Source organism: Ranitomeya imitator, chromosome 4, assembly GCF_032444005.1.
Source record: "Ranitomeya imitator isolate aRanImi1 chromosome 4, aRanImi1.pri, whole genome shotgun sequence".
In the NCBI taxonomy this organism is placed as follows: Eukaryota; Metazoa; Chordata; class Amphibia; order Anura; family Dendrobatidae; genus Ranitomeya; species Ranitomeya imitator.
In genome coordinates this window covers 273,324,827-273,338,389 of record NC_091285.1, presented here as the reverse complement: position 1 = coordinate 273,338,389, position 13,563 = coordinate 273,324,827, and the positions used below count along the sequence as shown (strand labels likewise).

General features: G+C 48.8%; 1 protein-coding gene across 1 annotated transcript in view; it reads left to right on the top strand.

The window, feature by feature from the left end:
- RAB3IP (RAB3A interacting protein) overlaps positions 1-13,563 on the top strand; it is a 97,160-nt gene that overhangs the window by 59,217 nt on the left and 24,380 nt on the right. Inside the window, exons 6-7 of the mRNA XM_069764618.1 lie at positions 6,295-6,495; positions 7,749-7,877. Of these exons, the coding sequence (XP_069620719.1) occupies positions 6,295-6,495; positions 7,749-7,877 (330 nt within the window). The remainder of the gene's footprint in view (positions 1-6,294; positions 6,496-7,748; positions 7,878-13,563) is intronic.

Here is a 13,563-nt window from a genome sequence, read left to right as displayed (position 1 = left end):
TCATTGGGGGACACAGGAACCATGGGTGTATGCTGCTGCCACTAGGAGGCTGACACTATGCAAATAAAAAAGTTAGCTCCTCCTCTGCAGTGTACACCCCACCGACTGGCATTAAACTCTTCAGTTTAGCTTAGTGTCAGTAGGAGGTGGACACGGGTCTTTCATTAGACCCTTATCTACCTCAATGTGCGTCGTTTCTTTTTCAGGTTTTTGGAAGGGATACAGGGTGAGCAGTCACACCTGTAGTCCCACAAAGCGGACTATGAGTACGGCGTGTACTGCCACCCCGTATCCTCATAGATCCCTCTCCAGGACCAAGAGCCTAGCACACAAGCGTGCTCAGAAGTCCGGTCCTGGCTCCGTCCCCCACCCACTCGCCTTCCAGAGCCTGTCGGTCGGAGGAGAAGAGGACGTCCATCAGCTCCAAGGACGTCTAATATCTTCCACGTTTTTAAGGTTAGTAGACGGCGTGGGATATTAGGTGAGTATTTGGGCGGCCTCGGGATTCCCTTCTTCCTGCATTTCTGCGGCCGCACTGCTATTCCTGCGGCAGCACCCTTCCTGTACCAGCAATTAGGGACAATTTTCGGGGCCCATCCTTTGCGCGGCGCTACCTTCCCACGGTGGCTCTGCACCTCTAATCGGTGCCCCAGACCCTTTCCTCTGCGGCGCGGCCCCCACTACAGACAGCCGCTCTGTTTTTATCTCCACGGCCGTCCCTCCTTTTCAGCGGCCACGGTCGTTTCCTGCGGCGGCCGGCCTTTTAATGTAGGCCCCGGCTCTTCCCGGGGCCTACTTCCGGCGCCGACACCGGCGCTCCGCTGTTTCTGCGGCGGCTGCCGCGCCTGTCAGACGGGACGCCCGCACCTTTTCCTCGGCGCCGGCACCCATTTCAGCGGTCACCGGCCGCTAATTTAGGCCCCGGCTTCCCCCGGGGCCTACTTCCGGTGACGCGCTCCGTCACTTCCGGTATCATCGGGCGGGCTTTCTCCCGCCCGGCATTCCCCACCCACCGGCGCCATCTTGGCTGGCTCCGCCCCTTCCTCCACGCCGCTGCTGGACGCTCAGGGCACGAGTTCTCTTCATCGTGCCACGCTCCTGCGCCAGGGGAACTTCGCAGAGCGCTCTTGCTGGGAACACCGCACGCCATCTGCGCTGGGGATCCACAGCATCTTCCTCCAGGCCTGCAGCTCCTGGTATCCGGGGTTTTTCGTCTGCCGTGAGTAGCTCTGCACTGCAGACTGACACCCTCCTCTGCCCCACTGTCCCCTAACCTGCTGGCATTTTCTTCAGGGACCTCTTCAAAATGTCTAACTCTAAAGGGGGCCGCTCTCGTCCCCCGACTTCTTCATCTTCTGCCTTAGTCACGTACTTTGCATGTTCGTCCTGTAACAGCAAACTTCCCTCAGGTCAGTCCTCCCCGCTGTGTCAGTCCTGCAGCAACCCGATTGTTCCCACCGCCCAGGATCCCCCGGCTGTTCCGCCCGAGAGTGATCCCCCCATCCCAGGCTGGGCCGCCTCTCTGTCACAATCGGTTGCCGATTTAACACGGGTATCTCAAACCCTAGTGTCCGCGCTGGATCGGTTACCCCTGCAGACCCCTGCAGTGGCCAGCGGGTCGCAGGAACCGCCGCCCGAGCCCTCCTTGATAAGCCACAAAAGGTCCAGACAGGAACGTCGGTCTGAGTCCTCTTCGCGCTCCATCTCGCCGCTTGGCCCTCCCCCGCGGTTGGTGTCCCACCGATTCTCCTCCCCTGAGTCGGGCGAGGCATTATCTGATGCGCCTTCGGAGGATATTTCAGAGCTGGATCCTAGCCAAATCGCCACCATGAGTGAGACAGTACAGAACCTCATTGGGGCAATAAACCAAACCTGTGGCATCAAGGATCCCTCTACGGAACCCGCAGATCAGGCGGTTTCGTTTAGACGGGCCAAACCACCTTCTAAATTTTTCGCTCCTCATCCTGAATTCGAGGAAATCTTGTCCAGAGAGAGAGAGAACCCCACTAGGCGTTTTCAGAGGGGAAAATGCCTGGGTGTGCTATATCCTTTTTCTCCAGAACTTACCGCCAATTGGACGGTCTCTCCCTCAGTGGATCCACCTGTGTCCAGGCTGTCCACCAACACGGTGCTTCCACTGTCCGGCGGAGCATCTCTGAAGGATTCAAACGATAGTTATAGAATCCTTCGCGAAATCTGCTTTTGAAGCGGCTTCAGCGGCTCTATGCCCAGCTTTTGCGTCCACTTGGGCTTCAAAATCCATTTCAAAATGGGCCAAGGATCTTCGGCGAGGTATCCTGGACGGGGCGCCTCCCGCACAATTAGCGGAACTTGCCAACCAGATTTCCCACGCTGGTGAATACCTGGTTTCCGCCTCCCTGGATGTCGTGTCTTGTGCGGCTCAAGCTTCCAGCAATGCCGTTGCCATCCGCCGGACCGTTTGGCTCAAGGCCTGGCAGGCGGACTTGTCCTCCAAAAAGTCCCTTACTAGTCTGCCCTTCCAGGGCTCTCGCCTCTTTGGTTCCCAGCTGGACCAAATAATTAAGGACGCCACCGGGGTACAAGTTCTCTTCTCCCCCAGGCTAAGCCTCGTCGCCCTCCTCCTAGACGACAGTTTCGTTCTTTTCAGCCTTTTCGTCGCTTCGCTGCATCAAACTCCTTTTCCCAGCAGCAACAGAGGCCACAGGCATGTCAAGAGAAGAAGGCGGTGTCCTTTAGGCCCACTCCGTCCTGGCGTCCTCGTTTCTCCCAGGGTAGATCCTCCAGGCCCAGGACTGGAAGATCCACCTCGGCATGACTCTCGACAAGACTCCAGCCCAACTCCCAGATTGGGCGGCCGTCTTCTCCTTTTCAGGGACGTCTGGATTTCTGCAGTAGAGGATGCATGGGTCAGGGAAGTTGTATCCTCGGGATACAAAATAGAGTTCGCTTCCCAACCTCGGGATCGTTTCTTCCAATCCCGTCCTCCAAGAGACCCCGCTCTAGTTCCGGGCTTATTCTCAGCCATCGCTTCTCTGCTCAAATCCGGGGTAATCGTTCCCGTCCCAGAAAAAGAACGCTTCACGGGTTTCTACTCGAATCTTTTTGTGGTACCGAAAAAAGACGGCAAAGTTCGCCCCATTCTGGACCTCAAATTGCTGAACAGGAGGGTTCGCCTGAGACACTTCAGGATGGAATCCCTTCGTTCAGTAATTGCTTCCATGGAGGCTCAGGAGTTTCTATGCTCAATAGATATCCAGGACGCCTACCTCCATGTCCCGATATTTCCCGGACATCACCGTTTCCTGCGCTTCGCAGTGCAACGAGATCATTTTCAGTTCGTTGCCCTGCCGTTCGGTCTCGCAACCGCGCCAAGAGTGTTCACGAAGATCATGGCGGCGCTGATGGCCATCTTGAGAGTCAGAGGCTTGGTCCTATTTCCATATCTCGACGACATCCTCATCAAGGCTCCGTCCTTCGCTCAGGCCCACGAAAGCCTGTCCATTGTTCTCGACACCTTAGCCCGTTTAGGGTGGCTGGTAAACCGGAAGAAGTCCTGCCTTATTCCTTCTCAGCGCATCATCTTTCTGGGCATGCTTTTCGACACTCGTCAGAGCAAAGTCTTCCTTCCCAAAGACAAGAGATCCACTCTTTGTCGGGACATACGCTTGCTCCAGGGTCCTCGACCTCCCTCCCTCCCTCCGTTCGGCCATGAAGGTTCTGGGGAGGATGGTAGCTACATTGGAAGCGATTCCCTTCGCCCAATTCCATTCGCGACCCCTTCAGCAAGCCATTCTGTCTCAGTGGGACAGGTCGGTCTTCTCCCTGGATCGACTGATCAAACTCTCCTTTCGGGTCAGGCGGTCTCTCAACTGGTGGCTGACGTCACCTCTCATCTCCCAGGGCAGGTCCTTCCTTCCGGTTCACTGGCAGGTGGTGACAACGGACGCCAGCCTGATCGGCTGGGGTGCGGTTTTTCGCCACCTGACGGTTCAGGGCCGTTGGTCGCCGCAGGAGTCATCTCTGCCGATCAACGTCCTCGAAATTCGGGCCATCTTTCTGTCCCTCCGCCACTGGGAAAGGATCCTCAGGAGCCTTCCAGTCCGGATCCAGACGGACAACGCCACGGCTGTGGCATATGTCAATCATCAGGGGGGACTCGGAGCTCCTTGGCCCTTGCCGAGGTATCCAAGATCCTCCTTTGGGCAGAGGCAACTGTTCCGGTGATATCTGCGGTGCATATCCCCGGCGTGGAAAACTGGGCCGCCGACTTCCTCAGCCGCGAGGGCCTCGCGGCAGGGGAATGGACCTTGCATCCGGAGGTCTTCCATCAGATTTGTCTTCGATGGGGAGCTCCGGATGTGGATCTCACGGCGTCCCGAGTCAACAGGAAGGTTCCGCAGTTCGTCTCCAGGTCCCGCGATCCTCTCGCAGTGGGCGTCGATGCTCTGGCCATTCCTTGGTCACAGTTCGAGCTGCCCTACCTGTTCCCACCCCTTCCATTACTTCCCAAACTGTTGAAGAAGATCAAAGCGGAAGGGGTGCCGGTCATCCTGATCGCCCCGGATTGGCCCAGGAGAGCTTGGTTCGCGGAGCTCGTCAACCTTCTCGCGGACGCTCCCTGGCGCCTTCCAGACAGGCCCGATCTGCTGTCCCAGGGTCCGATCTGCCACCCGAATTCTCGGTCGCTCAGTTTAACGGCGTGGCTGTTGAGACCGCGGTTCTAAGAGCGTCCGGCTTTTCGGACCGGGTGATTCACACCATGATTCAGGCTCGGAAGCCTTCGTCTTCCAGGATCTACTACCGCACCTGGAAGGCCTACTTCCGTTGGTGCGAGTCCAACCGCGTTCCGCCTATGGTTTTTTCCCTGCCTTCTCTTTTGGCCTTCCTTCAGGCAGGACTGGATTCGGGCCTGGCTCTTAGTTCCCTGAAGGGTCAGGTCTCTGCGCTTTCCATCCTCTTTCAGAAGACCTTGGCCTCTCGGCCACAGGTTAAGACCTTCTTTCAGGGGGTAGCCCACGCCGTCCCGCCGTACAGGGCCCCTGTGGAGGCATGGGACCTAAACCTGGTACTGGACGTTCTGAAGGTTTCTCCCTTTGAACCTCTTAGGGAGATTCCTCTATCAGTTTTATCATGGAAGGTAGCCTTTCTTGTGGCCATCACGTCCATTCGCCGCGTTTCCGAGCTGGCGGCCCTGTCTTGCCGTCCTCCGTTTTTGGTCATTCACCAGGACAAGGTGGTTTTCCGGCCCCCACCTTCTTTTCTTCCTAAGGTGGTTTCCACCTTCCACCTCAACGAGGACATCGTTCTACCTTCCTTTTGTCCAGCTCCGACTCATCCTCTGGAGCGATCGTTGAACAAGCTAGACCTTGTCAGGGCTGTGAGGATCTATCTGGACAGAACGTCCACTTTCCGGAAGACGGATTCCTTTTTCGTCATTCCTGATGGCACGCGCAGAGGCCAGCCGGCTTCTAAAGCGACTATTGCTCGATGGATCAGAATGGCAATTTTGGAGGCTTACCGGGTCAAGAACAGAGTGCCCCCTCCTGGGATTAAGGCTCACTCTACCCGGGCAGTCGGCGCCTCCTGGGCGGTGCACCACAGGGCTTCCGCCCTACAGCTGTGCAAAGCGGCAACTTGGTCTTCCATCCACACGTTCGCCAAATTTTTCAAGGTCCATACCTACGCATCGGCGGACGCCAGCCTAGGCAGAAGGATCCTGCAGGCGGCAGTGGCGAGTCCTCTGACCTGATGGAAGTCTGTTTTTCCCGCCCTTGGGACTGCTTTGGGACGTCCCATGGTTCCTGTGTCCCCCAATGAGAGGCGATAAAGAAAACAGGATTTTTGGTTGCTTACCGTAAAATCTGTTTCTTGAAGCCTCCATTGGGGGACACAGCTCCCTCCCAATGTTTTCTGTTGTTATCTGTTCTATGACTGTTCTCACGTTTCAGTTCTCAAGTTTGTGGTTATGGTTTTTCAACCTTGTTTCATTATCTCCTACTGCTTTCTCACTAACTGAAGAGTTTAATGCCAGTCGGTGGGGTGTACACTGCAGAGGAGGAGCTAACTTTTTTATTTGCATAGTGTCAGCCTCCTAGTGGCAGCAGCATACACCCATGGTTCCTGTGTCCCCCAATGGAGGCTTCAAGAAACAGATTTTACGGTAAGCAACCAAAAATCCTGTTTTATTAAAATGAACTTTTGGTCGTGTGAATACCCCTTTAAGTTCAAGTGCAGATGTGCAGGGTGATTCCTTTTTATTTCAGGGTATCTTGCATATTTTTTGGTTGACAATGTTGTTTTTTTATTTTATAGATTGATATATTGCAAGCAGAAGTTAAAGCCCTAAAGGGATTTCTCTCCACATCCCCATCCTCTCCTACAAACGAGCTACAGCCAGGTGGGAAGACTCCGTTTAAGAAAGGCCATGCAAGGAACAAAAGCACGAGCAGTGCTATGGGAGCTGGCACTCAGGACCTTACTGTAATGCAGCCAATTGTGAAAAAATGTAAAGAGGTAATAAAAAAAAATGTTTTCTTTTTTTCTGGATACTTTTGTTATGGTTTCCTTTCCTTTTATTATCCGAAGGTACTGTTAGTATTTTTTACAATGCCCTGACATTCCAAAATGGCAACTGAATCAATTATTATAGGTAACTAATCTTACATTTGCAGGATTACGCATTCATGTGCAAAAAAATTTGAAGTGAACCTGACAGCTGATGCATGCTGGCTGATCCACAAGCAGCATTTATCAGACACTGGTTGTATAATTTCACCCAGGTCTGTTTTGACTTTGCAGCGTTTCAGAGAACAACCTATTTTAAAAGCTTGCGGGGACCGAGTCGCATGGGAGACTAGGTGGACAGGTGGGTCCATGTCCATGGTGGCTTCTCTCTGCCCTCCTTGAAGGACAGGTCTTTCCCTTCATGTGTGGGGAGAAGCCACTGAGAACCCTATATGATGAGTCTCCCATGCGCCTTGTTCCAAGATGGCTTTTAAGGTATGTTTCTCTCTGAAGCGCTGCAATGTTTCAGAATCGCACGTGCCTTAAATCAAGCAGCCAGTATCCGTTACTTGCTGCCTGTGGAGTGGCCAGCATGTATGAGCTTTCGGGTTCCCTTCATTAAAAAAAATTGATCAAATTGCTGCAGGATAAGATTTGGTTGCTGCTGAGGCATTCAGACGTGTTAGAACGGAATTCCTTATTGCGTGAATAAGCGGTTATCGTATTTAATGTCCATGCGTAGAATACCAGTCTAAGCCCCCCTGCAGACGTCTGTGATTTTTCTGGTATGCAAAAAAACTGTACGCATTTCATCAGTGCTTGGTCGGTCAGTGTTTCAGTTTTTACATTCATTGTTTCATATTTTTTCACACAATAAATATCACTGAATTGTATTGCTTCTCCTATCCACTGCGGTGTTAAAAGCGGACAGCATACGGCTCTCCTATCCACTACGATGTTAAAATCGGACAGCACACGGCTTGCAAGATGGCAATATGTGCTGCCATTCATTTTTACCGAGCTATAGAATATGTAATGCTGTTCCATGACTCAAAAATTGGCATTTTATCCATGACCCTTTTTTTGCAAACTTCCTGCCAAAAGGAAAACATGTAAACAGCCCCTTAGACTATAGTGGGTGCGTGTTCGATCTATAAAAAACACAGAACACATACGTGAAAAAATGAATTCTGAATAGGATCTAATGCTCAAAAAGTTACACACTAAGATAAATTATTTTATAATGCTGTTAAATTTTACAGGCCGACTTCTCACTTTACAATGAATTCAAAGCATGGAAGGAAGAGCCACTAATGGAGAGAACTTGTCCTTTTCTAAAAAGGATCTACCAGGAGGACATCTGTCCCTGTTTATCATTTCCAAAGAATGAGGTAAATTCTACAATTCAACAAACCTAAAAAAGATGGTCACCACCAGATCACAGATCAGAAGGTGTCCACAGTACCTCCATCTGCCTCATTATAAGGATTTTTCCGCTGAGGGTTCTGTCTGAATCGCGTATTTTGGAGATTTACATGGAAACCCCGATGTACGTGCTCATTGTAGAGCGCCAGATAAATGTGAGCTGAGCCTTACTTTGGGATCTTTGGGAGGCAGAATGAAAAAATCAACAGCAGGTAAAGATTTGGTTTTATTTAATGGATTACGCCGTTCCTCGTGTGGTATAAGTGAGTAGAAGACTTTATTCTTCGGGTCGGTGCGATTACAGCGATACCAGATGTATATCGGGTTTTCTGTTTGGCTGCTGTCACACAATAAAAGAAGCATTTTATTGCAAAAACTAGTTTTTGCATCCCCATATTTAGATGGATATAAAGTTTTCCATATTTCAGCCGGCAGTTATGTGAGGGCTTGTGTTTTGCTGGACAAGTTAACGTTTTTGTTTGTACCATTTTCGGGCACATGACTTTTTTTGATCGCTTTCTATTCCGATTTTTTTTTTTTTTTTTTTTTTGGGAGGCACAATGAACAAAAACCAGCAATTTATCATTTATTTTTTTTTATGCCATTCCACATTTTTTTTCCTACAATTTCTAGTTTTTTTTATTGTTTCTATTTTTTAATATACCTATTTTTTAATATACATTGTCCCAGGATGGGACATAAACTTTCTACTGAATGATGGCTGATCTAATGCTCTGCATTGCTTATGCATTGCAGCGTATAGATCAGTATCTCACATGCAGGGAGGAGATGTCGGCTCCTGCCTTGATTTGCGGGATCCTAGCTCCAAACTGATACATCTTTGGGTCAGGGTCTTTGCCTACATTATGCTGCTCTCAGATGAAGTGACAAAATCTGCTGACCAATTCATTTAAGAACCACTTTATCTGATTAAATGCTTAAAGTCTGAGGTTTTTTTTAGTTTTTTTTTTTCCTTCATTGTATTGCTAATAATAATTTCCTTGCCATATAGAGTATGTGGCTATGGCTGGCCTTCGCCATGTTCGATCGAACAGGGCACCAGCCGCCAGACTAGTGGAGGTGACAGCGAGTCAGTTGAGAGTTACTGCCTGTGTAATGACCGCTGCCGCTCCCACTACCATGATCCATGCCTGTGAGTAACACTTTCTCTCATTGGTGAGAGGAGCCTGGCCGGCCTGTAGAGATGAGGAAGAGTTCCATTCTCATGTCTGCTCTAGAAGGGAAAGGGCAGAAGTGACAGGACATCGGAAAGCAAAGTTAAGACTGCAGGATAACACAAGGAGGCTGTGAGCTGCCCAGCATGACTGATTTTAATTTAGGGGTGTGTGTAATATACAGTACAGACCAATAGTTTGGACACACCTTCTCATTTAAAGATTTTTCTGTATTTTCATGACTATGAAAATTGTACATTCACACTGAAGGCATCAATACTATGAATTAACACATGTGGAATTATATACTTAGCAAAAAAACTGAAAATATGTCTTATAGTCTAAATTCTTCAAAGTAGCCACCTTTTGCTTCGATGACTGCTTTGCACACTCTTCAGTGGTTGATACCTTTTAATGGCTAACTGAAAAGATGGTAACAAATTGCAAGTTTTCGAGACTACATACGTCTCTTCATCAGGTAAAGACTAAATTCTGAAGAATCACATATTTATTTTACTGGCTAAGGCCAGTCTCACACGTCCAGATAATTCCGGTACCGGAATTATCCGTGTCCGTGTGCCCCTACGTTTCTGTGGCACATCGGTGTGGCACACATTTGCCGCCCGTGTGCCCACTGGATACCACACGTACCAGCATCTGGTGCTGAAGCCCCATTCATATCTTCCCTGCAGCAGCGTTTGCTGTAGAGAAGATATGAATAATTGTGTTTAAAATAAAGGTCTATGTGCCCCCTGCCCTCCCACCCCCTGTGCGCCCCCCGCTGTTCTGAAAATACTCACCCGGCTCGCTCCCTCACCGGCGCTGCTTCCTGTTCTGGCCGCATCTTCTCCTGTATGCGGCCACGTGGGGCCGCTCATTTACAGTAATGAATATGCGGATCCACCGGCCACATTCATGTCAGATAGCGTCTCCCGACGCGTTTCGTCCTACCAAGGACTCATCAGGGGAATGACAGGGATACCTGCGAGGCTGCATTACCTGGCGCCCGCTTGTGTCTCCCTTATGTACAGAACAGCCGGACCGCAAAACGCCGCTCACCATCCTCGGCATGCACCACACTTCCGGTCCTTGTGCCCTCAGTTCCGGTTTGTTCAGTGCTGGATTTGCGCATGCGCAAGGCATGGAACGCATACAGCCTGTGCCATGGAACGCAAACCATTTCTCACTATAAATATTGACTATACAGAGACTCCGGAACATTTCCATAATGTGAGGACTCATCTAATACAGGCACATACCTCCAGAAAAATGTGATCCAGGAGAAGTATTGCCTGAGGGGCTGCTTTCAACGTGCAGATTTTGCACATCTATAGATTTGAAGCAACCATACCAAAGCGGAGACCACCTGAATTGTACTAGCAAAGTATTGCTCCGTTTATCCATCGGTCATGGTCCGGATTTTACTCCGGTATCATACCGTACCAACTTAGTTAATGGGGTGTGAGGTCAGAGAGGAAAGTAAAATTATTGTAGATTAGACAATCGTTAGCAGTAAGGAAAATACTGGGATAGAGAGAAAGCAAATTGGTAATTTAATGATACTGCAAGCATTGCTTCAACATACGGGACACCACAGATCCTTCAAAAGCCTATATACCCTATAGGTAAACTACACTGCTAGGCCCCTACCTACGTGGAGGTTGGCGCCCTTAAGACCTGCGCAAATGGCGCCCCCACTCAACGAAGACTATCCCTAACTATCCATCCCTATGCGTCCCTACATTAAAGAGATGGAGGAGGGGGAAATAGAAGAACCACAAAATGTAAAGGACGTATGTTGTATTTTGTATGTTGTATTTATATATGGATTATAATTGCCAATGTAAAACCAAAAATGTTAGCAAAGGGGGTGCATATATATAACCTGTCAAGAAATGCCTACTAGTATCTGCGCTGTAATACTACATTGCTGATGCCCTACCTATCGCGGGGGTTGGCACCCTATGGATCCTGCGCATTGTGGCGCCCCCACTCCACGACGGCTATCCCTATCCTGTCCCTATTGAGCCCTATACTCACAGAGAGAGAGAGGGAAGAGGGGGTGGTTTAATCGACATGTCAGATTTTTTGAGCTAACGTGTATGTATGAGTGCTATAGAGATATTATAAGAAACACCCTTATAATTGCTCATTTAAGCCATGTGGTTGTGTAGTTCTGAGATTGAAAATCCATCTACACTCTTTTTGCAATATTTGTTTATCCCAATCACCACCACCCCCCTCCCCCCCCCCCCAGGTGATGGTGTGATTTTGTCGATCCCGACAAATTAGATTTTTTTATGGTCACAACTTTGATGTGTATTCATATGGTTAGCCACTGAAGTATCTTTTATTCAAAATGTCGCGGACATGTTCGCATATCCTTCTACGGAATTCCCGTTTGGTTTTCCCAACGTACTCCATACTGCATTCACAGTTGGCCTTATAGATCACACACTTGGTGCGGCAATTTATGAAATGTCGAATGGAGTACGTGGCACCATTCACATTCCCACGGAAGGACCTGCTAGGGAGGATAGTCGCAAGCCCTACACATCTAAAGCAGCCTGTGGTCTGGTTAGTCAAAAAGTTAGTCCCTGGGGTTGATTGAAAATGACTGTGAACCAGTCGATCCCCCAGGGATCTCCCCCTCCTGTATGTAATTTGGGGTATTCCCGGAAGAAACTCTTTGATATCGCTATCCATGCCTAATACTGACCAATGTCGTTGGAGGATAGTTCTGATATCATTTGCTCCATTGGAGTATTTTGTGATGAAGCGGACTTTAGTCTCAGCTTGATCTCTCGTTTTTGGGATAAGCAATTCCCTCCTATCCTTTTTAACTGATTCCTTGTAAGCTCTGTTCAAAATTTCCTGTGGATACCCCCTTTCCAGGAACCTCATTTGTAGATCATTAGCTTGTTCCTGGAAGGTCTCCATTTGTGAGCAATTTCTACGCATACGGAGGTACTGTCCTTTCGGAATACCCCTCTTGAGTGGGACAGGATGATTGCTTTCCCATCTCAAGAGGGAATTTGTTGAAGTATCTTTCCTATGTGTTCTGGTAGATATTGCCCCATTGGAGGTCTTTTCGATACATATATCCAGGAAGGACAATTTGGTGGTATTCACTTCATATGTGAATTTGAGGCCTATGCTATTGGAATTTAGGCTGTCCACAAATGAGCCAAAATCCAAAGAATTCCCCCTCCAAATGACCAGAATGTCATCGATTTTAACGTAGCCATAATACTACTTTATCATCGAGACATGGTGTAGCATCGCCAAAGACTATTGTCTCCTCCCACCAGCCCAGGAGCAAATTTGCGTACGAGGGCGCACAAGGGCTACCCATCGCAGTGCCCCTGAGCTGGTGGTAGAGCTTCCGGTCAAAATGAAAAATATTTTTAGTGAGGCAAAATTCTAAACTTTTCAGTATGAATTTATTGTGTTCATCAAATTGTGTTCATCAAATTGTGTGCCTCTAGTATTCAAAAAATATTCCACAGCTGTTAGGCCCTTGTCGTGTGGAATGGAGGAGTATAGGGCCTCGACATCTATGCTCCCTATTACCATGTCAGGGTCCAGGAAAACATCATCCAATTTACTGAGAAGGTCCGTGGTGTCCCGTACAAATGAATTCAATGAGCTCACAAATGGTTTAAGAACCTTATCGATGTAGATGCCCAATTTTTCAGTGAGACTATTCTTCCCTGATACAATTGGTCTCCCCTTTGGGGGATTTGTACCCTTGTGAATTTTGGGGAGACAATAGAAAGTGGGTAAGACAGGATATTTTGGAAGTAAGGAATCTCTCTCCTCTCTCCCAAGAATTCCATCTGCAAAACCTTGCTCAACAATTGCCTTCAATTAATTTGAGAATTTGGTCAGAGGATTAGTTTGAAGGAGCTGATATTCATCTCTTCTTTCCAGAAGACCTAGACACAGGAGTCTATTATCTGTTGAATTCATGACGACCACATTACCCCCTTTATCAGAAGGCTTTATTACGATATTGGGGTCGTTTTCCAGATTATGAAGACAAGTAATCTCATTTTTTTTGTGAGATTATAGGGGCTCCTGTGTCTTGACTCTGATAGTTTGATTATGTCCTCAGTGACCAAGTTCAAAAAAATGTCCAAAGAGCCAATATCCCCCATTGGTGGGGGCATTTTTGAACTTTTGTTTTTTTTAGTTTAGTAAAGGGACCCCTACCCTCTTGGTTAGGGTCAGTATCTGCCAGATGGAACAAAAATTGCACGTCCTCAAGTAGTTCATCCGGTATCCCCAAACTCTCGCACTGTTTCCTATCCTCCCTCACAAAGAATTTCTTCCATTTGAGTTGTCTAACAAAGAGGTTCAAGTCTTTTATAACCTCAAAGCAGTCCATATCGGACGTGGGTACAAATGATAAACCCCTGCTAAGTAGATGTAGCTTTTCATCCTGCGTCCCCATCCTGTCATGTGCCGCTCCATC